Genomic DNA, 24,466 nt, shown 5'->3' with positions numbered 1-24,466 from the left:
TTGCTTTTGTTCTGTTAAAAGTGCAGGCACACAGAATACTAAAGAGAGAGAAGAGAAAAGTCATTGGGCAGAAACTTAATTTTTAAGCTGCTGAAATATACCAAATTGCTTTTGTTGTTTGTTGCCTAACCTGAGAGGGGGGCCGAGAGAGCAAGGGGTTTAAAGGCTGTTGTAGCGCAGAGCTGCCTTATTAGAATATGTCCCTAAAAACGGCTGTCAGAAAGAGAAGATGACACTACCAACGAGTGATCCACGTACTGTTTTAAATCCAGTTTTAATCCTTCAGAGCTAAGTTGTACTGTAAGGACAGCATAATACGCATTGTTTTATAGACTCTGGGAAGGAGGGGAACAAAGAAGTGTAGAATTTGTTTCCTGTAATAATTAAGCACTGGATGTTCAAATGTTTTGGATGGCCAACTGGTAGCTCCACTGACTAAAGAGGGAGCCTGAGTTTATAACTGAAGCATTTAAATATCTGAAGTTAACCTTTCTGAATGCCTTGCAGCAATCAAAGAGTCTTTCTTTCTGGCTATTTATTCAGAATGCAATTTTGTGGGTAGGACCTGCCTGTCTTCAGGTTATAAGAGCTTCAAAAGGCAAGACTACTACATTAGTAGTTTCTGCTTCCTACCACTTTTATATTCTTATTTCACTGTGTTTTTCTAAATGTGATGTGATGAATTTTTGGCCTTAGCACTTTATTAGCCTTAATTAGATGCTTGACATCAGACTATTTACTTGCTGCTAGATATCATGCATTCCTTTCCGAACAAAACAGAAACTTTGGTCAACTCCTTCTCAGCTGCCTTTGCTGTCCCTTGGGGTCTTGTTAAGCTTATTCAAGGGTTTTGGCTTCTAGATCACGGTGATTATGAAGTAAGTATGTTACAGTTTAGTGAGACGTACATTGCAGTACAAAGCTATGATCCATAAAATGATTGTTAAAAACTGGTGCTTGGCTAATAACAGGTGATAAAACACGAGAAGCTTTTTTGTAATACTGCCTCGGCATCTTCAGCAATGCATGATGATTTGAAATGTTGTTTTTGTTACTTGGTCAGGAAATTGATTAAAACAAAGAAGAAATCAACTGTAATGATGCTGGGTATCTGAATTTTCAAAGCCCCATCTGTGTAGGCGGTTTTCAGCAGGCCAGTTGAGCGCTTTCTCAAAAACAGGGGTTTGGGCACTTCAGATGTTAAAACTATGATCATAGCAGCAAGATTTGAGACAGAAGACTGCAAAAGTGACTTTTCAACCTAACTTGTGTTCTTTCTGATGCTGAAGGTTGATTTTTGCCTGTCACAACGTTAATATAATCTGTTTGCCTGGGAGAATAACTTCTTGTTTAGTAATGTGTTTATAAAAAGGGATGTTTGTAGAGAGAGATTGGGTTAAGCTAGAAGAGAGTGACTTGCTCCTTTTAAAACACTCACTTTGTTCTGTATGGCTAACTGAATATTTTTTCTGCAAATACTTCACAATTTTTATTTACATGTCCTGTATCAAGTATTTCATTAGTTAGGCATATCAGTTTGTTTAGCACACATTTGCCCTTACTTGAGAGACTTTGGAATATTTTTGTTGCCTGAGAGTATGCATATATCTTAATGAACCTGATCTCTTAACTTCTACAGAATTCGCTGGCCCTGCTCTTTCATCCAACTACAATCAAAACCGTGGCATGGCAGCATAGGAGAATTATTCAATCCCTCATGTGCCAAGGGGAGCATAGGCCAGCCCTCAGATACATACAGATGATGAAGCCATCAATGTCAAGCAGTAGTGAAGTGCGGCTTTTCCTCACTGTGTTGTTGTCCAATAGGTAAAGACATCTATCCCACCATTTTGGCTTTCAGCTGTTGCGAAAGGCGGAGAACAAATGACACAAAGCATGATCCCCTAAATTTCCTTTCAACCTTGAACCCAATAATTTGGGGGCATCTTTTTGGTCATACTATTAATATTCCTTTACGTCTCAAAACAATCAATTGCAGGTGCATGGTGGAGGCTTGGGGTCTGTTGCAGCACCATAGCACTAAGTTGAACATAGAAGAGCTGCTAAAACACATGTATGAAATCTGTCAGGAGATGGGACTCGTGGAAGACTTACTGAAGCTACCTTTCTCAGACACTGAACAGGTAAGTGTGGACAAGAAAGAAAATCTTAATTGTTTCTTTGAAAAGAGAAGAGGCGGAATCATAATAGAGTTTTGAAACGTGTTATTTCTCATAGGAGTGTTTGGAGAAGTTTTTACAGACCAATGCTGGTGTTCAGAATCATGAATTTCTTTTAGTCCACCACCTGCAGCGTGCCAACTATATCCCAGCACTACAGTCCAATCAGTCAATGAAGGTTAACCTTACGGTAAGCGTAAAAGTTCTGTCAAGCGTGCAAGTTTCTGTGGGCCGTTACTAACCGTTTTTGATAGTACACAATAAAAATCCTGCTCTGTTTTTTACACCATTCTTAGAATGTAGTATTTCAACACCTTAAGTTACCTACACCTAGTATTTCAACACCTAGTATTTCAACACCTGAAGTTACAGCTGAACCTAGAAGTTGAACAAAATAGTTCACTACTCCAAAGCTACTCTGTGAAGTTATAAATTAAATGTTACAGACCACTGGCGACTGCAATGTCATCTCTTGTATCTTGCGCGCCGCTTTATTTTTCTAGCTGAGAGCAGCCTGGATGTCAATCCAGAGTCAAAATTTGCGTGGTGTTGGTTTTTGTTAGTATTACTGTTTCTGCTTCAAGTTATAGCGTGAGCTCTGCAATTCCACAACTTTCATTTTGCCCCTTTTATGACAGAAATTCTTACCTAGCTTCTGTTTCTCAAAATAGCCAGATTAAATTTTGTGTTAGGTGAACTTCTGTTATGGATCTGTGATGCATTTGCTGTTTTCCAGAAGCATAGTTTTCTAGTGAATCAAGCTTATAAGGTGGTTTTGGAAGTTTTAGGTCCCGCATTTGAAAACTTTCATGCAGCCGGAAGGTGCATGTAGGTAGCTTTTTCTTACTGGTTTTAAGACTTGCATCACTTTGTCCCACGTGATTTGCAGTTGCCCTGTATATTCAGTCATCTCAGACATTGGCGTTTCAGGAAAAACAAGGGAAAGCCTGCTATTTTGTAAGCCATTTGAAAATGGCAGGTGATAACTAGCATATCAGAGTAAGGTTCTGCAGAGTGCCAGAACGGTTTTAACTTAAAGTTGTAGGTTCTGTTGTTATGCTAGTCTTCCTTCCACTTTGCTGAAAATACCAGGTGAAAAGGGTGTGTGCTGATGGGTAGAACTTGCTGCTGTTCCGTGCAGTGGCTGTATTTTAGTGTATCTGTAGAGGAAATCTATTCACTACTTAGAAATAGCACAGACAGTTCTGTGCAATGAACTTCTTGTGATGGGTTAACTTTTTGCTTTACGCTTTTCATTTGTCAGAATGATCGTGACCCTCGCTTGAGAGAGAGCGCAGTTGCCAGAAATTCTGTATTAGACCGATATGGCAAGATCCTTCCTAGAGTTCAAAGGAAGCTGGCTGTAGAGAGAGCCAAGCCTTACCATTTGCCTTCATTGGTCTTAAGAGAAGGTAATTTGTAGGGGGGGAAATATAATGGACAACGAGCCATCACTTTGATTACAGAGGTCTAATGTTTTGTCCCTCTCGCTTTACAGTTGCAAGACCAAAGCCATTATCAACAGTAACAAAACAAGCTACTGCAGGAAATGTGCATGCAGGAGAAACTTTCATCAGTAATGTATTGTCCAAAATTAGAGAAGTCTGGGTAGGAAATGAGCAGAAAGCCAGTTTCTCACAACATGATAGGTAAGCAGCCTTTTAAGAAAGTATAGTCTTGAGCTACGTGCTTGGAGAGAGAGGGAAAAATCCATTTGAATTATGGTTGTGTTTTGGAGGGAAGGTGCACCTGAATAAAGCTTGGCTTGGCTTTTTGCACATATCATAGGCAACACTGAAGAATCAATACATCATAAGTATATTTGGAGAGAGAGTTTTTCTGCTATGATCATCTTATTTATGCAAATATAGATATTTACATTATGGTAAACGTGTTTACAGAATTTAAGGTAGCTGAAACTAAAACAATGATTACCATCAAGCTCTTGGTGTACGGATTTCGATAGACTTGATTGTGTGCTCAAATAGTAATCTTTTACCCCTTCCTGCCCAGTGTCTGCTTCGTTTCTGCCTTTTTCACTTAAAACTAGGCAGAATTATAAAGAGCAGAAAACCAACAGGTGTTGCTTCTCATATATGTGTGTGTGTGCGCGCGCACGTGCATGTATATACCCTCCGTGTTTGCAAAGTGTCCTGTTTGCCTTTAGTTTTGTATCTGTTAAAGAAAAGGTCGACTTAGGGACAGAACTAAGTGGAGAATTTGAAGTGGTGCCAGCACTGAAGCGTAGATGAACTTTCTTCTGACAGGAGAATTACATCACTTGTGCAACTGACAATTGGATTCCTCTTGCCTCAGAGGCAGTGATTTAGGAAATTAAGTATGAAATGTAAAGAAATAATTAAAAAAAAAAAGAAAAGAAAGTGCCTGTAACCTGTTCATGGGCCTGACACATCACCCCAACAGTGAGGGTTCACCTGTTTTTCTTCTTCATTGAATGTTTTTGTTCGGTATCATGTCAGATTTCTTGCACGCAGCATGATTTTTGTCATTTATTTATTTTTTTTTCATATTCTCAATTGTGCATCTCGACAGATTGCTGGATTTGGTGGTTCGTCCTGTTCCTTCGTGTTCTGCAGCACAGGGTGGTAGCTGGCAGTCACCATGCAGAGCTTCTGCTTCGTTCATGGCATCCGGCCCACTGAAATCAAATATGCATGGTCCCATCTCAGCAAAGAATTTGTCCGGAGCATCAGAGCTGAAGTTACTAGAGACTCCTCTTGTGGTTAAGGTTTGTATTTTAAAAAAACAGTAACAACCAACCAAACCAAAAGCCTGTAAACTTTGTTTAAAATGAAACCACCAAAGTATTTAACACAAACACTGTTGGATTCAAACTGTGGAATATTTTCAATATTCCACATGTGGTTACTGTATATAGAGCCCTTTTGGAAGCAGTACGTTGGGAACAGTCTTGAAGAGGGAAGGTTTAGTCTGAAGTTAATTGCAGTATGCACGTTGTCCCATAGCTTTGTGAAATGCACTTGTTTTTATTGCACGGTACTTCGATACTTGATAGCTTAGATACCTGAAGATGCAATCTGTAGCTTAACCATCTCGTTATTTAAGTGCTCAATAGCTCTGAGGAGTTTGACTCGCATCCCCACAAGCAAGAAGGTATCTGCTTCAGGTTCTTCCTGCAGCTCAGGGAATGACAACTAAGTGATGTCAGTTAAGTGATGTCAGTCTCTGTCCAATTCAGTGATGGCTTTTTGCAGTAATTTGAGTTATTAATTGTTTGTGTTAAACTGTATTCCCATTCACTGCCAGCAAACTGTTACCATGCAAGGAAATCATATTTCAGCTGTCTTCTTGGTGCTGATCTTTCTGCCTTTGCCTACCTGAACAAAATTGTTGTGATCTCTCTGAATTATAACCTTTTTCTGTGTCTTAAATATTGCCCGTACCGTTAGGCTAGTTTCATTATCCTCCTTTTAAACCCTTTCAATCCTGTAAAATCTTTTTTGAGCTGAGGTAAGAAGACCTGAACGCTTCTCGATGAAGATGTGCAGGGATTTTTACAGCAGCGTCACTTAGTTTAGCCTAGTGCGCGGATTGATTAATTAGTGAAAAAATAAGCTCTCGCTGTAGCTGTGCAGATTGCCATTTCGCATGGCAGTGTTTTCAGTCGCTGTATCCAGGGTGACATCTGAAGTTGGATGCCTGTTAGAAGAGCAGCATAGGAATGGCAGAACTTACTGGCATGGCAGATAACATTGCAGGCAACAAGATGCCATAGCCTTGTTTCTTCAGGAAATTCATTTGAAAAATACCCGTTTATGTTGTCATTAAAAAAAAAAAAATAAAGCCAAGAGAAACATAAAAAGCATGGGTTTCTATCATTAAGATTTTTGTACCTTTGGAAAAAGAGCAGTGCAGAGGCTAAACTTTGTCCTCTCTGCTGGTACAAACGCAGTTTGTAATTGAAAGGAATACTTTTGACAAGGGAAGTCTTCTGTTTTGAAGATTTAGCTGGTTGGAAGTTAAATGTTTTTATTTCTTTTCACAGAGGGCTAAAGTTTTGGCCACATCCGCTTCTGCTTCTCCTGGGTTTACTCCTCGGTCTATTCTCAAATCCAGCCTTCGCACCACAGCCCTAGCAACTGGCTCTGCATCTCCAGGACGATCAGTTACTCCTCCTGTACGAGCAAAGAAACCTAGAGTATCTTTCAGGGAAGAGAACTCGAATGCAGAATGGACTGTTGGGGTAAGCTGGGCTGTAGTTAGGGAAGTTTACAGCTAAAGGCTTAATAGACTGTGATTTGATTTAGATTTTTTTAAAGTTTGCCAGAACTCCTAATATTGCCAATTGGAATTGCAGATCAGAATGGCAGACTTGAATTTGGTGAAAAAAGGTTATGTCAGACCTTCTGTAACATCACGTGCCTGCAGGAACGTAGTCATAGTTAAATGCCAGTGACCTTGGCGGTTTGTACTCAAGTGTTGTTAGGAGCTGTGATTGTTCCAAATTGCTCGTTCAGCTTCCCGCTCTACCTTTTCAAATGGTGGTATGGCAGGAAGGTAAGGAATACAGAGCAAGCCGGTTGTTTGAGTTTGTTAAGCTTTGTGAATTGAACATCTTTGGAAGCAACAAAAGTCACGACCTGCATTTCCTTTCAGTGTCGCTTTTTGCAAGGCTGGCTTTACTTAAATGATGGTAAAAATAGACTCCTGAGGAAGAGAGCTGTACTGTTGTGTGTTCTCTAGCCTTAAAGCTCTCGGTTTTGCTTCTTGCCTTGCACCAGGGATAGCATTCATCTGGCTGTCAAATGAAGTTGGTCCACCTGAAAGTTGCCCCCTTCTACTCCTCCTTTTGTTCTGTCAGTTGGATTCCCTGGTTCAGCTCATCGTGCAGATGCCGAAGTAACGTACCCAAACCAGGGGCAGAACAGGGCGTGTGCTGGTATCTCCATGTTTGAGCTTTCCGTAGATGTACCAGCAAATTGCCATACTCTGTTTTTATTATACCTTTTATTGCCTGCTATAAAGAGCTACTCAATTGTAACAAGAGGCTCTGTCTCCTAGATGACGTTCTTGCTAATAACACAGTGTGGCCAGATGAATTTACTTGCTCCATGCTACAGGCATAGTGAACACTAAAATAGTTTAGTAGTGCATACAGGTTGAAAAGGCAAGCATAAAAGAAAGAGAAATCTTGAGTTATGATTTTAGGTATGCAAAGCTCCCTCTTCTTGAAAGCACAGTAGTGAACCCAATGAACAGCCTTGAGCTGACAGTGTAAGCAAGCACTTCATCTTAATTCTCCAAGGTCGTGGAAACTCAATAAGCAGTCAAAAGTGTGATTAAATTTTACACTCAGCTTTAGAAGCTAAGATAGTGCTAGAATGAGAACGAACTTTGTAGCACCTTGCTTCAGGTGACACTTGTAAAACTTACAAATATCAGTGTATATGGTTTTTTGTTTGGTTTTTTTTCCTTGCTGTGACAAAAAGCATATGCATGTTACTGATTGTGAACTTTTTTTTAAAAAAAAAAAAAAAAGGTAACAGAAGATGATAAAGCACTATCTGGAGCTTCATCTGAGCATCATCATGGTGTGGCGGAGGATGCTTGGTCTGAAAGTAGAGATAAACCAAGTCTGTTTACTCTGAGCAATCCTGAGGATGATCGTGCCGAAATGGAAGAGTCTTCCGAAGGCATACCTGGAGATGGTTTGGAGAAAACAGATGTCAGCAAAGAAAGTAGTAGCTTCTCTGCCAGGTCAGACCAAACTACTTGGGAGTATCATGATGCCAAATCACCTGGCGATTTTGAAGATGATGTCATCTTCATAGCTGCTAAACCAGCTAATTCTTCCACTGAAGAAGCTGCCAATTTCCAAGAATCGGAGAAGGAAGAAGACAGTGAAATGCTTGAAGATAAACCTTTCTGGACAGAACAACCAGATTCGTCAGAACCAAGAAAAGAAGCCGGTGTGTTTCACCCTATGATAACCTAAGATTCTGAATTTTTCAACTGTCTTCACAAGGTTAAATTGCTGATGAGCGCAACTGTTAACGATGAGCGTTCACAAGTGTCCTAGGCACTTCCTTGTCCTAGGCTTTTAAAATTGCCACTCTGGTTTGAGTCCTTTTTTAGGTATCCTGGACATTATGAATGTATACTGCTTTTGGCCGGTGCTTCTTGTGTGTAATTGCAGCTGAGAGGCAGCAGTGATTTGTGGGAGTTTTGAGAGGGATACAAGTTGAAAACTTAAGCTTCTGGTGATGTTTTAGGGCTACTTCTGTAGGCTGCAGGTTTTTGAGAGCGAGTTCCTTCCCCCTTTTTTTTTTTAACCACCTCCTTAGCGCTCAGTTAAATAGTTTTCTTCTGGAAGTGAGTCTGCTTGTGTGTCTGCTTCTCACTACAGCTATGCTTGCTCTTTTTGCTGTCTCAACAGCTTATGCAGCCTTTTGCAAACCTATTTCAGTTGGTCTTTGGTAATTCAGCTCAATTCAACTCATTCAAGCCAGTCCAGCTGCTGAGGGTGTGTTCATACGAGCAGGTCTGCTGGCAGATGAGAAGAGATGTAGCTCACTAGCTGGTGAGCAGTGATGAAGAGCTGGGAATGAAAGTAGTGCAGGAACAGGGAGAAGATGTGCAAACACAGCTACAGTCAGTATTTGACAAACAGAGCTCGGTCCGTTCAACTCCTTTTATAAAAAGGAAGTTTGCTCTTGCGGGGACATGTGTGCAAGTGTCAGAGTTCTGTGGCTGAGGTCTTGAAACGGTTCCTAGCAGTGAGCGTGTACTCCAGGATCAGTGCATCATATGCAGCCGGATTCAGTCCGAAGTCTGAGCTGATTCTGGAGGATCCTGGAGAGTGATTGTTGCTATTGAAGTTCCTCAGCTCCTTTTCTTTTGAAATAACAGGCTTGCCCAGATAGGGACTCCATGTACACGGGTAGCAGGGGTTCTCCAGAGCTGAGTGCTTCTAGGAAGACAGCTCAAAAGTTTTGCCTGTCCTACTGTAGATGTCTCGTATTGGGACAAGAAATCAAAGGTGCTTTTTGTTAAAAAGAATGGTGAGGTGCTAATCACTAAAGAATAACCTTATGAAGAAACTTGGTCGTTGCTGGACTATGGTACAAAGATTTCTGTAGAATTTCAGTACCCTGGAAGCATTAGAGGGCAGTCAGTAGAGCTCTTGTTTGGCCCAAGCTAGCAAAATTACCCCAGTCCTGCACACTGTCTGCAAAGGTAATTGCTGGATGTGGAGGAAGCAGACAGTAGGAACAAAGAAGAAAAGGAGGATGTGTCTAAAATGGAACCTGTTGAGACCAAACCAGGTTAGCAAGCAGTTGGGTTTCAACACCACCAGTCAATCTCTAGAGAAAAGAACAAGAAAAGTCCTTAGACGCCTTCTTGTAGAAGAGGGGAAATGGAGTCAAGAAAGGAAAGCAGCATTGCTGGAATGAGAGAAATATCCAAAGGGAAATAAGAACACTTACTACCCAATTTTAAGAAGGAGGGATGTTTTCTGCAGTTTGTATGTATTAGGTCAGTAACATAGCAAGTTTAGTTTGCAAGCAGAATATCAGTGTTTCTTTGATATTTTGATCTCTTTGGTCACGTTGTTTTCTTGACTGAAACGATGCATCAGACTTCTTCTTTTCCTGGAAAGACGAATTCAGACCTTCTGTGCATTTTGAAGTCTTGGTAGCATTATTTTGTTAGATCACTATCCTAGATGACATGCATAAAGGCTCACTTCAAAATCCTATGAGCCTTTTAAAAGAAGTGATGTTAAGTGCAACAGGGAAGTCATCCACCTGTCTCTTTTTGCAGGGTTTGTGGAAGAGTCAAATGCTGAATGTCTTACCCTTCCTGAGGATGGTAAATTGGTGTTTAAAGCTGCTGAGGCTGCTACTTTTGGGAGTGCCAGTGAGGGGTAAGTTTAGAAAACAGATACATCTTTGGGTTCACACAACATGTAACTGCTGGCTCTCCTGTGTTTGAAAGCCATGATTTTGACCTGGTATTGGTTCTTTCCTGTGTTCTCCTATCTAACGGCTTTTCTATTCCTTTCTGTCTGTGACCAGAACAACTGATTTGGCATGACTAGAAGTCAAATTGAGTCGCTGTCAGTTTGAGCCTTTTTTCTCAAATCATGGCAGACCCCAAAGTATGGTGATAAAGACTCCCTTCACCAGGCTGTATACACCTTTTACAGTTTGAGGGTTACTAAGCAGATACTGTGAACATAAGCCCTGCTTTTGTCTGAAACTCCTGTAGCTACAAATTACGCCTGGGCTTCCTGTAACGTTAGTGGGTTTATCTGGGGGGTTGAGTACTTTCTGGCAGGATTTTATGCACTTGTTTTCCCTTTTCTGTGTGTGCTCAGTTAGCATCTATTGGTTTACGGCAAGGAAAGCAGCTTTCTCGCCAGGTACTTTCAAAGCTGCAATTGCTTAGTGATAAAGACAGCATGCCAGCCATGAAATAACCCCTAATTTCAAGTGGTAACACACACGGGTGCAAACGTTTGTTCGGTTTGTTCTGAACCTCCCATATAGCAGTTGCGCTCTTTCCACAGAAGACAAATAATCTATTATTCTTGAATACAACTCTGTTGTTATGATATTATCTAGTGTTAGATAGCTGGGCAGAATGTTAAGTTCTTGGTTCATGGCATAAAATGAGCCACAAAGTGACTGTAGCTGTGTTGGTAAAGGCATTTCTAATTTTTCTTAATTTTTTCTGTTTGGAAACGTGAAGATTTCACAGTGAGAAAGTAATGTGTAAAGCTCTTCAAGGTTTGTTTTGAAGCTGTATGATGAATTTCTCTCTTTCTGTTCATGAAGTGAAACAAACCAGCGGGAGTCCACAACGCCCTCTGCATCAGAAGAAAAAGCCGTAGCAGTTGCAACAAATGCACAGCTTTCTGAATCCCCGGAGGCAGACAGTGAATGTAGGTACAGTATGTTGGAGATGTTGTGTGAGTTAAGGTAGCTGAACTCCTGAAGTAAAATGTGGAGTTTGCCATACCACGAGAGGTGTCTCGGACTGAAGTACTGCTGGCATGTTACTGCTAACTTTCATTAAACTGTAGAGAGAATACCCTCCTCGGAGAAAGTCCTTGTCGAAAACGCACAGTGAATGTTCCTCTTCTTGATAAAGATTTTGAGAAAACTGGTAGAATGTAAACTATTAGAAGGAGCGATCAGTATTTATTTGAACGTTGTACCCCACTACTCATTTGTGTGCTGTGGGGATCTGCTGCTTGAGTCACTATTTTAAAAGATGATGCATCCTCGGTATTCCGGCTGTGAAGAAGAACTAGCTATCAGTGTGCCTTTCCAGCCACCCTGTCCTCTGCTGTTCTTTTTCTCCACGGACTTGCCAGCTGATTTTCCCCTTCCCCCTTTTCTTTATTCTTTTTGGGTTTTTTTTTTTGTTTTTTTTTTTTTCTCCTCCGTATTGTGGGGCTGCCTTCTTTACCAGATAGACAGTTGTGGCTTCTAGGTTTTGGAGAAAGCCCAATATATGTGGCAGGATGGAGAACTGTATTGTTGGCTCCTGCTCCCTCTGTTACTTGCTGTTGCTTAAACCTGAGTGGTTTACATAGCAGATAAGTTACAATGATATAAATCTCTTCCAGCTGTGATAAGTATTCTTGACAGTGAGGATATGGTCAGTACTCCTTCAGAAAATCGCCTTGAGGGGAAGCGCGTGGATTTACCTGAAGAACGTAACCGAGAAGCAGCTGAAGTTGAAGAAAATGTTCCTTTTCCGCAGGAAGAAAGAACTGTTTCTAACAGTCTTCCTAAAACTGAGGAAATTCATGTAAGTAAACTATTTTCCCGTTTTGCAACTTGAGGGCAGTCCTGTCTTACTGACAATTAGAAGGCACCCAAAAATGTCTCTGTTTCCTTAGCTGGCTAGCACAAGTTAAAACCTCATTACGTAAGGGCAGATACATTTTTCTCCTATGCATTTCCTGTCCCTACAGCAGAGAATGGAACCTGTCAAGACTTGGGGCTTTGAGAGCTGTAGTACTACCAAAAAATGCCTAACCTAAAGGCAATAAGAAAAGTTGGGGAGTGCAGCTTTTTGATACTGGGGGCCATTTAGCGAATGACAATATGATGCGGGAACCAAACTCATTTTCAGAATGATTTAGGTGCTTCAGTCCTTTACTATTTGTTCCTTATTAACATAAACAGAATTCCCAGGAATGAGTTAATTTCAGTGTCAAGGTATTCCCAGCTTCTTAAAACTCTTGGGCTTTTGGGGGTTGGTTTGTTTGTTTTTTTCTTGTAAACCCATGTTTTTTTAACATCTAAACTTTGTACGATATGAATCTTAAAAGGTTGTTCACATGGACTGAAAATGAGAACTAGGGATTCTCCAGTTGTCCCAGGTTCTTCCCCAGGTTCTTCCTTACTTCTGCTGGGGCTGATGAGGTATTTGGAGTCATTGTGGATGTCCTCTAAGTACCATATAGAGTAGAGCGTCAAATTCCTGTAGGATTACAGTCACAGGAATTAACACTAGCCAGAGTGAAATACAAACTGAAAGGCAGGCGTACCACACAGACATTGGTCTTCAGTAAGGGACAATGCTTTTCAGTGTCCCAGATTTCAGATGAAGTTAAATAGGCAGTCACTTATTTAGCTGGTCTCAGCTTTGGGGTTTAGGACAACACTGTAGAGAAGATGATTATAGACTTGGGAATACATAAATCACTCATGGGAGTAGGTGGAAAATTTGTGATGAGAAGAAGGGAGCAGGTACCTGAGACGGTCACAAAGCTCCTGCAGTCATTCACGTAGCAGTACAGTGGAGGTTTTTCTGCTTTTGTTGTAACTGGTTCTTACTGATTTAGATGTAAACACCTGGTTTGGGCTTGTCTACCTCCACCGAATTTAGGACAACCTACTTACTGCTTTCTTGTTTGCAGATTTGTAAGCATAAAAGGAAAGTTTAGGTGGACTCGTATGTCTTGAATTTAGTTTTGAAGCAAGGCATGTTGCTATAACATGATGCTTTAGCAACTTTTGACAAGGCAGGAGGCAAGAGAATAAGCAGATTCTATGGAGACTCCTGCTGAGCGGCTTCTTCCTTCTGCCATCGTTGGCTAGCACTGTCACTTAGAGGGCTGGGCAAAGGTCCCTCCACATTGATTAAATTATCTGGGCCATTTGAGTCGCTGGAAATACGTAACGGATACTACTTTGGTTCTCAACATAAAAGCTTGAGTATCTCATGTGGGTCTAGAAGGAAAGACTAATTGCTCAGTACAGGGAACTACAAAACATGAGACGGAGGTATTTAGAATATATGTGTTGTCTCATGCAATCCAAGTGATTCCTTGCAGTGCAGTCCTGAGTTGTGGGCTGTGATACCTGGCCAGTTTGAGTGCGTGTTGCGGTGACAGCTGTTGTGACTGCAGCTTTAAACTTACCCTGTTAGATGCAGAGTCGGTCACTCTGTGTGGATTTGTGGTCAGGCCCGAGAGTACTGCAATGTGATGATTACTGCCAGTTGTGTATACAGCTTGGATTGTAAAACTGCTCACTTTGTTCACGGGTGGCAGCAACTCGTTAGTCATGAACAGAACTATCAGAAATGGAGCATGTGACTGCATACACTGAATACTCTGTTCTCTGTCCCTTAAACGCATAAGCTTTTAGCTGTAGTAGAGAGTACATTGTATGCTTCTAACTTTACATTCCCTGGTGACCTGAAAGGAAAAGCAGCATTTCACTCTCCTCAGTTTCATCTAGCTCCCTTTGAAGTTAGTCTGTCTGGTAATTAATAATGCATTGACAGACATTTCTTAACTTTAGGTTATTGAAGAGAGTGCGGTTAAGGCACAAACCTCCAAAGAAGCACCTGAAACATCACCACATAGTGAACAACACCCACCAGGCAATCTTCAGTACAGCTATGACAGTAGAGAGCAACAGGTTGCATGTGATTTGCCTGATAACAAAGATGGCTAATGCGATGCAGCTGAGGGAGATAGAGAGCATTTTTTATCTCAGAGTAATTTTCAGAGCTTTTAGAAGCTCTACTGCTACAGTAAATGTATACCCCAACAAATCCTATAAAGGTTCCCTTAAGTAATAACTTAAAACTTAGATGAGATTAAACAAAATTGTAGAACTAGTACCCAGTAAGTCACTGATTTAATATGCTCAATACCCTTTATGGGTTTGCTCACTGTAGCAAATAGTAGTATAACTTTTAACTCCATTTTTCTTCTGTTTCTCCTGTAAAAAATAGCACAGTGAAAGTATTTTATGATTAGGCTATTACAGCCAAATGATTTTTATTGGAGTTAGACCCAGGAAAGGTGTTAGTTCATACAGTTATGTTTTGACTTCAGACTTCAGGCTTGCTAATAACAGAGAACTCCACACCATGTTTGTTCAGGCGATCAATCAGTTTTGTTTTAGAGAAGGCAGCTCCTGGAGAATATACACCACCCCTGTTAATGAACATCAGAAGAGAAAAACATTAGTGGTACAGTGATTGAGTGACACCTTTTGTTGAAGTCAAAGATGTGTTTCCCCGCCTAAGAAAGAAAAAGCTACTTTGTCCCACAAGAGAGCGTATGAGGAATATGGCAAGCTGGTTCTATTCACAAGTTCATGTCTGCATCCAGCAAACTCAATAGAAACCATTCCATTAACTGAAAATATAGACACTGATGCAACAGATGCTGCAAAAGCATTACTAAAAACCTGCGACTACATCCTTTCAAACTGAAAGGCAGATAAAGAATAAGTGGCTTTAAATCAGCTTTTGGTGAAGTATCTCCATTGCACAGCCCTTTGGGTGAGGTAACAGAAATCCACAGGGTTACGAGATCTGTATTTTCAAGGAGAAACATATGCACACAGTCCCTTTAAGGGAGATCAAGCTGTTCTGCATGGTGAAGTACTTACTGTTTAGGCAGACAAGCTGCATCTTCCAGAAGAGATACAGCTGCTTGAACCATTGCAATTGGTGTAGCAACATAGCCAGGCTCTGACAAAAAAACAAAGAAACAAACAAAAAAACCAAAAACCAACAACAAATGATGTACAGTGTGTTGAAATGTAGAATGTAATGTTGCTCTTACCTACAGCATGCTGAAGAATAATCTCTTTGGCAATGAAACAGCCTTCCCCACTTAAGAACAGCTTTTTTAACTGGTAATCATCCCAAGTAGCTGGTGAAGTCCTTAAGATCTAATCTGGACAAATACTGCTTCAAATACAGGCCTATAACCACACAACAACCATGAGCGATCACCTCACGGTGACAGAGGGCTCTCCATTACAGCAAGAGCTTTCCCCATCCTGTGCTTAAATTCAGACTTTTAGTGTGAGACTGTTGCATTCAGCTACATCTCTAGTTATATAAAGAAGCTATGCTTCATTAGCTACTTTCTGAATATACATTCTTGCTGTCTCCAGACTTTACTTGAGGTGTCATCTCCCCTCAGATCAATGATCTGAGAGCAAGTATGTTATAGCTAGAAATGATAACATGCCAGCTCTGTTTAAGTTCACTCACAGGGGACTGGAAATAAACAAGCAGTAAGTCCAGGCTGTAAAAACTGAAAAGGATCCTTAAAGCACTCTCACATTAACTGCTCTACTCTGCAAAAATTAACACTGGAATGGATAAAGTCAGAAGGCAAGAGAATGACAAGAATGCAAATGAATTGGCTATTTCAAAAAAACAGGTCACAAGGAATGCTAGTATCCAAGGTAATAGTCTGTAAAGGCTGTTGACTTCATCCATGTTGCAAGTGCTCCTCGAGGGTGAAAGGAATAGCAAGGGAACCATGAATCTATTTTAGAGTAGGGAGCATGACGCAAAAGCAGTCAGCTGCTACTAACATACATACCTGGTCCTTTAACTTCGGTGCAGATCTTTACATTTGGTTTGCCATTCTGGGGATCTTGCCCCTCACTGTAACCCTCGCCAAAAAAAGTCATCGTAAAAGAGGTTCCATCCAACTGTAGTGGACAAGACAAGTGTGGTCACCAAAACAGTAACTCACTTATATTCACTACTTGTGCTCGCCTGATATAAGTATCTATTATGCCAAATACTATGATCCATCTAAACATGAGTAGTTATTTTGAGTTATTGCTTAAAAGGTACTATATCTCATCTGAATTTTTAATCACTTCCACTTTGTTGGAACTGTTGTTCTAAAAGTCCATTTATTCTCTCAGTGCTTTCAGTCCTGGGTCTTTGCTACTCAGTCTCCCTCTGTCATCACCTTTGACATGACCTTTGAGTGCTGTGAGCCATCCATGTAAATACATCAGACCCAGCAACATGATCCATTTTTTCCTCACATGAGTTCCACTGCTTTGATGTCTAATAGCAGAAGGCATGATTATTTAAATATTCAAAGCTATCTGAACAGGAACGGGCAATGTGCATTTAGAAATTATTTCTTTGAGACTAATTTTCCCCTTCCCCTTCTAGAGTACTTTCATTAAACTGTCATTAATCTAGAGTAATCTAGTTGACTCTAGATTACTATTCCACCATTACCGTAACAAATTGATTCAATAATTGTGATGGAAAACAGCCAGTTACCTGTTGCTGGGTTGGTCCTTTCTTTGTGAAGAGTCCAGCAGAGAAAAATTCCGGGTACTATATAATAAAGGGGGGGGAGAGAAAAAAAAAAAAGACCAACAGTAAACTGGGGGGGGGGGGGGGGGGGGGATATATCTCCAAACACTTAATTCTTTTGTGTTTTGAACACTTACTTTTGTCAGAAGTTTTCTTCCAAAGCTAAACTTCACAAGAAGAAGAAATAAAATGCCAGCAAACATCAGCTTGATAACAGAGCCAAGACCACCTACGTTCATATAAGCACCATACTGCACCTGAGGCAAACACATCCTTTCAGTGATAGAGTTTACATTAAAATTCTTGCATCGATTTATTTGTAAAAATAAATCTACCTCCAAATTAGGATGCAATTGTTTGATACAATAGATAGCTGTTTAAATAGGGCCTTAAACAATTGTCTTAGTTCTAAACAACTCTTTGAATAATGCTTCACTTTATAATTCATTATGAGAAAACAATGTAACTACAGAATAGCGAGGGAGTGAGCATGGTAAACAAGAGTGGAAAACTTGAAAGAAAGATGTGTTTTGGTATCTGATTTCAGGCTTCTTTCCCGAGATCTCCTTTCCTCCTCTTTGTGCTTTAGTTTAAGAGAAACAGAGGCCTTATTTAGAATTCTGGAATAGCAACGGCAAGCCTTTCCCATTAGTAGTTTCCAAGTATATTTTTAGAGCGCTATCTCACCTTCATCTCTTAACTGATGCCTGTGATTCTGCACAGCTGTTATACAGATTGCTGGTATCCTCTCATGAAACCATGGAAAACAAAAACTAAACATCTTTTCCACCACGACCTCTTCACATTATCTTTACTCTGTACACCAGAGTCCCAAGCATCAAAGAAGTCTCCAGATACAAATGAGAAGCATGTGAATTCTTTATCAGAATGCTGACTACACTATACTGACCTGACTATAGTTACACAGACTACAGTTATGATGCTTTGAGAAGCTTTACTGATAGAACAAAAAAAGCTTCTGCATAGAATTTAATATATTTATCATTCCTGAAAATCATGAAGCCTACCTTTCAAATATTTCTGTGACTCAGGGCTTCCATTCCCTATAAATACATACCCAGAAATCGGACAGCATGAGAACCCTACAAGAGACTCTCATAACTATTATGCTAGCAGCAATAAGCAAGCTCATCAGGCAGAGCATCAAGTGGTACGAAACAGGCCAGTGCACCCAGAAGAACCTGGAACACATCAGGTCAAGCAGCTTCCAGGGTCAAGCAGCTCCTAAAGGTGATCAACAGAACAAGCCTCCTTCTTTACAAAAGCAAAAGCACACTGAAGTTCATTACTATTTACCTAACTACAGAAACCCTACTACATAGATCTGCACTAAGAACAGTTATTACATAATGAAAGATTCATTGAAAATGGCAATAAAGACATAGTATACTAATAACAGTAACTTACAGGTGTTTCCTGCAACTCTGTGTGCAAATAACGCTGAGACCGTTTCACAACAGAAACATCTGATCCGATGAATGGAATGGAGTACTGTTTGAATTCCTGATTGTAAAACACAGGTCCCCTGCAAATGAAAAAAAAAAAAGTCAGAAAACACATTCACATAAACTGAAAGAAACTGATCATAATGGTCCTACCAATACTGGCTTTTTCTCAAGCATTTTTATGACATTACCTCTTTTCACTGAAAGCAAACTATTCCAAATTTATCCCTGGCTCAACTCAAAACTCCATGCAAGGATGAATTTAACAATAAAAATAATATTCTCCTCACATTTCTTTTTGCCATTCTACTGATCACTTCTGAAATCAAACCCAAAAGTTTGCCATGTCACTAAAAGTCTTTTAGAACAAGTTAACTTTGAGACCCAGTAAATGCTGGGACATGCTCTTTTTTCAGTGAAATATGAACAAATCAGTAAAACTGAACTTATCTTCAATTCTACTAGATGAGCATCTATGTGTTTGTATTATACTGAAGTCCTAAATGCATCTTTTTAGTATTTAATAATATGTTAACAATCTAATAAATACTGGAACTGTTAGAAGACAGCATGTTTCACATCTTACACTTCTTATACCTTCTTTTAAGTTTTGCACCAACTACTGGAACAGGGGCATAGCCTATCTTTTTTCGAAGCTTCCTCAGGTTGTCTTGATTTGCAAGGCCATAAACAGCTGACTTCCAGGTCCCATCATGTACACAACAACCCTGGTGACATACCATGAAACAGTAATTAATTCAGTATCTAAAGGTTTCATGTATTATTTTAATAATGACCTTAGAATTATTACATATATTACAAGTTATTACAATTATTACATATATGTATTATGATTACATGCTTTAAAGTATATTGAAATGTGGTGGGTTGATCTTGGCTGAAAGCGAGGTGCCCACCAAGCTACTCTATCACTCCCCTCCTCAGTAGGACAGGGAGGGGAGAAAATAAGATTGGGGGAAAAAAAAAAAAAACAACAACCCACCTGCTCATGGGTCAAGATAAAGGCAGTTTAATAAAGCAAAAGCAGAGGCTGCATGCAGAAGCAAACAAAAACAAAAGATTTCTTCCCTACTTCCTATCAGCAGGCAACGTCCAGCCACTTCCTGGGAAGCAGAGCTTCAGTATGCATAGCGGTTCCTCCGGAAGACAAATGTCGCAATAACGAATGCCCCCCACCCCTCCTCCTTTCTCTTAGCTTTTACTGCTGAGCAGACAGCATATGGTATGGAATATTCCTTGGTCAGTTTGGGTCAGCTGTCCTGGCTATGTCCCCTCCCAGGATCTTGTCCACCCCCAGCCTACTGGATGAGGAGGAGTGAATGGTGGAGAGACAGCCTGGATGCTGTGCAAGCACTGCTCAGCAGTAGCCAAAACAGTGATGTGTTATCAACACCTTTCTAGCTACCAATACAAAGCACAGCATTATGAGGGCTGCTATGGGGAAAATTAACTCCATCTCAGCCAGACCCAATACAATCTCCACCCCTTAATTCCATACAATTTGCATCATGCTCAGGTCCCACATAATTTAATACATACATACATATCTGTATCTTCTAACCATCCCATTGTATTTAATTTTCATTACTGAAATCCCTTCTTACCAACACTTACAACTTATACTACATACTTAAACCATCTTTATACCCAACATACAGATCTATACATTCTCATTAACTACTATCCCCTGTCCTTTAACAGATAGGTATTACTCTGCCTTTCCATGGGCTTCCTCCACTCTTCCAGATGTTCATAAGAACAGGCTATGACTTGGGCCCTATCTGTGAAGATGGGTGCTCAGGACAGGAGAAGCAGTATGTTTGATTGTTGGGCACCAACACCGGCTTGGTTTGGGTCATTGTCGCATTATTTTAATGATGACCTTAGGATTATTACATATATTACACATTATTACAATTATTACATATATGTATTACGATTACATGCATTAAAGTATATTGAAACAAACCCCCCCAAACAAAAAAAAAACAAACAGCCAAACACTAGGATTACTGACAACACACTATGTATCTGTTATAGTTTCCTTCTGTATGAATCCTTCCCACATCTCTGCAAAAACAAAGTATTTCTTGAAACAGCTTAACACAACAAACCTTAGGTAGACAGCCTATGCAAATGAACCTTACAAAAGGGTGTTTGCTGGGGATACTTTTATTAGCTCCTAAGGAATAAAGTTCTTAGACTCATCATCAAAGAATTGCCAGCTTGTTCCTTGGTCTGAATTAAAGTAACAACAGTTATTCTAATGGGCTACAATGATGTTATCACAAATACCTCTTAGTTTCCAAGAAGGTATAAACCAACTAACCTCAGGCCCAGATTTCACCGACAGGAAACTTTCAACAGCAGTGAGGGTACCTTTAAGGGAGGAGAAAACATTACTTGGCATATAGAATGGAATAGACTATTTCAGCTGGAATGGACCTACAACGGTTAGTCCAACTGCCAATATACAGTCATTAGTTCACAAAGCCAGAGGACACTCTGATAGACTCAAATAGCAGGCCACTGACATTATTAGTTGAAAAGGCAGCGTCACATCTTTATCTCAAAGTAAAATAAACTAAGATTAAGTTCCACAGCTATTTTAGTTAGCAAGTATCAAATTTCTTATCTAAAGTACTTCAATAAGGGTCACTAGTAATAAATTTTTCATTTGTCTTATCTAGTTAATGAGATAATGTAATAATCAATGAAAGAGAGGAAAAGAATATTAAGAGCCATATTTAGTTTTTCTCCAAGCCGTAAAATAAAGGATGACATAGGCTGTGAAAACCGAGAGAGACTTATGGATTTTGGTAGACCTTAACTACAAAAAAAATACAAACCCACAAAAAAACCCCAAAACACACAAGATAACCTAAAACATTTAATTTTAGCACAGTTTGTGTTTTACAAAGAATGCTTAGTTGTGATGAACAGCAAAACAAAACAACTCCTCCAAATTCTGCTTTGTTTTGCATTGCTCAGTTCCTTCTGAGATTGTAAAACTGTACTTGTATGGGCAAATTTCAATATAGCAAGCAACTGGACAGACAGGTGATAATACCATAAAGTCAAAATAGGAAGAGATAAAAGGTATCTTTATTCAAAACAAGTATCAGACATCAAATTATAACCCCATGAGCAACGAGATACTCATTTCCATGCCTCTCCTCTCTCTCCAATCAGATCCAGATTGAGTTTTCTTGAACTGAAAGTTGATGATACACTCCAACATAAAGCAATCCCACTTAATAGCAGTTTTAATAGTACATAAAAGCAAGACATTTGGATACTCTTATTGGCCCAACTGAAAGTCAGACCTGATGAACGAAGTATCCTCATTTGAGATTGGGATCAAGTACTATTTGCATAGAATTAAATAATCTCACATCTTTCCTCAAATATATTTATCTTCTTTCAGTTACTGTCTAGCTGCTCTTAAAGAAAGGCATTGCATGGCGCTGTCTATCTACTTGCACTCATACAACAGCTTCTCAGTGCTTGCAGTAGAAAAAGAAAACTTACAAAATCTGATTACCCACTAATTTGCAATCCCTTTCCCGCAGCCTTCCTGTCCCTACTGTCTCTTCCCTATAAGATTCTCACTGCACAAGACGCAGTGTGCTGAGGCTTGCCTAGAAATGTCCACACGATGGCTGAACAGACCACTGCTGACAACTGAAGGTTCTATTTTCTCAGTGAGCAACATTACCTTGAATCCCTCCTCTACCTAATGATTAATTTTCTCCAATCTAATGGGAATATGATTTACTTTTAAATTTTTATCTACCAGATTTGGTTGAAACTGGTCAGCTGGTAAAGGCAAGCAGAAAGAGAGACTAAAGGAGTTTCCACATAAGCATTGCTGCTTTAGGAAACCAGATGAAGGCATCATCTGCATTTCGTTTTCAGCATAAAGTCACACGTAACTAAGTCACCTTTCAACTTGTCTCTGGCGTACAGTACTCCCATATCGGCTGGTATAGTGTCAAAGCCACAGCTTCCAATGATATATACTCCCTTTTCCGCAGCTTTTTTGTTGTATTTCAGGTACATTTCTTCCAGAAACTAAAACACAGTCAGAACAAATATTTTAAGCAGAACTCTATATTTGGCCATACCCAATATTAGCCATCAGTGCTCTACTGTCATATTATAGCACCCTACATAATTGAAACCACTTACAAGCATCTTTAAGACAGATACATATTACTCCTGTTTTATGGTATGAAAGTGTCACAGCAGTGCAAAGAAATGTGATCTACACAAAATTCCTGTGTAGACTCACAATCGAGACTTAAAGCAGAACCCAAAACTTTTGGATTTCCAGAGAGAACCTGAGAGGCTATTGTCTATAAGCAAAAAAACTATACAACTAATACACATTAATGTACTTTAAAATACTTAATGCATCTTAAAATTGTAGATCAGGAGGCAGAATTTGTCTTCATGTTCAAAAACATTAGTGGAAACATGAAACATAGTAAACAAATACTCTAATAGATCCTTGATATAAGGTAGCATTTTTCTACTGTCACATACCTGGGGTTCTCCACTGATGTCAATGCAGCTTGCACCATTTTCAACACAAGCTTCTACCACAGGCTCTCCAAAGAATCTATACTACAGAAGGAAAGAACACCACACATAACAAAATAAAACCCACACACCACAACTCACCCAACGTGTTTTCTCCAACACATGTATCTACAATAAAAGTAAACAGTTGATGGCTATTGATTTTGCTAAGTAGGGCAAAAATGTAAGAGTACTTGTATTTTTTGGGGGGGTGGGGAGAAGGAACAGCATAACAAACTTCATCACTGATAACCGAGTTTGCTGTGGACTCCTCCACTGTATTTTTCTCATAAGATAAGATCACCAAGGCCAATTTAATATATCTAATCTCAGTTTGCTTTTTGCACTCATATTATCAGCATATTCTCTACTTAAATACTTGTCATTTCAAAGACGCTGTCATGACCCAACTTCCAGCTCTCGTACTTTGATCCCCTCTGAATGCGCTGGAAATATTGCCGCTGAAAGTTTTAAAGGGGCCAAGAACTTAAAACAGCAAGTCTATGGGCTTCTTTTCCAGCTCTATTTTCAACCCTAGCACCACGTAAAACATTTTGGCCCAACCCAAAACTCCTCCCCACCTTACAATCACTTTCTTATGCTGCCTGTGAAAGACTTAAAGAAAAAAACAAAAACCAAACCACCACCAACAACAAAAGCCCAAACTGCTGTATTTCAGTGAGAATTGTCCGTGAATTACACCACCAGAAATCGTGATGGGAAACCTCTAGGCGATTACAGTACACGGTTGTACTTTCCGTTCAATTTCAAAAAGCTACATTTCACCTGGGCGGCTCCTGAAATGCCCGAGCCCAGCGGCAGGTTTCCCGGTAGCCGTCGCAGCTCCTTGCCGCGAGGAGCAGGGAGCCCAGCCGCACGCAGCCGAGGAGCGGCGGCGGCGGAGGGGCAGACGCCGCCCCGGGCTCGGCCGGAAGCCGCGCCCGGCGGACGCTGTGGGAGCACCGCCCGCATCACCGCACTCACCGGGCCCACGCAGTTGAGCACCAGCCGGGTCTGCCTCGCCATGGCGGCCACTGAGGCCGCGTCGCCCACATCGCACAGCAGCACGCCGACCTCCGCCCCGAGCGCCGCCTTCCCTGCGCACCGGAGACCGCCGTCACCGACACCGCCCGCCGCGCCGACGGGCGCGCCCCTTCCCTCCCCCGGGCCGAGCCGCCACCTGCCCGGCGCAGCCCCGACGAGGGGCTTGCCGCGGTTCGCCCCTCAGCCCTTCCCCTCACACCCGCCCGTGCGCGGCTCCCAACGGACGGGGCCGGGGCACCGGGGCCGCGCCGGCCCCACACAACGGCGCTGCGCCACAGGATCCCCAGCCGCGGCCCGTACCCAGCCTCTCGGCCGCCCGCTCCAGCACCGCCTGCAGCTTCTCCCGGCTCCGCCCGGCCACGGCCCAGCGCAGGGCGTCGCGCAGCTCCCCGCCGGCCGCCACCCGCGCCACCTCCTCCACCACGAACTGGCCGGTGAAGCCCGAGGCCCCGAACACCACCAGCTCGTAGGGCCGCTCGGGCGCCCCGGCCCCGCCGCCCGCCGCCATGGAGAGAGGAGCCGCCGCACTGCCGGGCCGCACCAGGCAGCGGCCGGTACCACGCC

General features: G+C 41.1%; 2 protein-coding genes across 7 annotated transcripts in view; one reads left to right on the top strand and one right to left on the bottom strand.

The window, feature by feature from the left end:
• Window positions 1-14,209, top strand: part of LOC140649896 (protein ELYS-like) — a 30,934-nt gene extending 16,725 nt beyond the window's left edge. Inside the window, 13 exon segments of the mRNA XM_072857731.1 lie at window positions 732-878; window positions 1,640-1,827; window positions 2,000-2,144; window positions 2,239-2,370; window positions 3,445-3,592; window positions 3,679-3,829; window positions 4,734-4,929; window positions 6,208-6,405; window positions 7,702-8,131; window positions 9,987-10,089; window positions 11,003-11,109; window positions 11,800-11,984; window positions 13,991-14,209. Coding sequence (XP_072713832.1) covers window positions 732-878; window positions 1,640-1,827; window positions 2,000-2,144; window positions 2,239-2,370; window positions 3,445-3,592; window positions 3,679-3,829; window positions 4,734-4,929; window positions 6,208-6,405; window positions 7,702-8,131; window positions 9,987-10,089; window positions 11,003-11,109; window positions 11,800-11,984; window positions 13,991-14,209 — 2,349 coding nt within the window.
• A 233-nt stretch (window positions 14,210-14,442) lies between these two features.
• On the bottom strand, window positions 14,443-24,466 carry SCCPDH (saccharopine dehydrogenase (putative)). 6 transcript variants are annotated; one of them, XM_072856518.1, is made up of 12 exons: window positions 24,203-24,466; window positions 23,843-23,955; window positions 22,823-22,903; window positions 22,219-22,348; window positions 20,604-20,653; window positions 18,851-18,981; window positions 18,216-18,333; window positions 16,925-17,044; window positions 16,752-16,808; window positions 16,045-16,156; window positions 15,095-15,176; window positions 14,443-14,634 (listed from the first exon to the last, which is right to left on the bottom strand). In XM_072856518.1, the coding sequence occupies exons 1-12, from the start codon at window positions 24,408-24,410 to the stop codon at window positions 14,529-14,531; spliced, it is 1,308 nt and encodes a 435-aa protein (XP_072712619.1). In that variant the 5' UTR covers window positions 24,411-24,466; the 3' UTR covers window positions 14,443-14,528. The 6 variants fall into 6 exon arrangements, with proteins under 6 accessions (XP_072712619.1, XP_072712624.1, XP_072712620.1 ...); XM_072856523.1 differs by having other exon boundaries at window positions 22,823-22,898; window positions 24,203-24,337; XM_072856519.1 differs by lacking the exon at window positions 16,925-17,044.

Source organism: Ciconia boyciana, chromosome 3, assembly GCF_034638445.1.
Source record: "Ciconia boyciana chromosome 3, ASM3463844v1, whole genome shotgun sequence".
Lineage (NCBI taxonomy): Eukaryota > Metazoa > Chordata > Aves > Ciconiiformes > Ciconiidae > Ciconia > Ciconia boyciana.
This window is presented reverse-complemented; position numbering and strand designations above follow the sequence as displayed.

Excerpts from the sequence above, each read along its gene's own strand:
- SCCPDH (XM_072856518.1), bottom strand. The coding sequence starts at position 24,410 with ATGGCGGCGGGCGGCGGGGCCGGGGCGCCCGAGCGGCCCTACGAGCTG. Across the intron at positions 23,956-24,202 it reads GCGGGCGGCCGAGAGGCTGG|GGAAGGCGGCGCTCGGGGCG; the intron begins GTACGGGCCGCG and ends TCCGGTGCGCAG. Across the intron at positions 17,045-18,215 it reads CAGAGTTGCAGGAAACACCT|GTGCAGTATGGTGCTTATAT; the intron begins GTAAGTTACTGT and ends TGTTTGCCTCAG.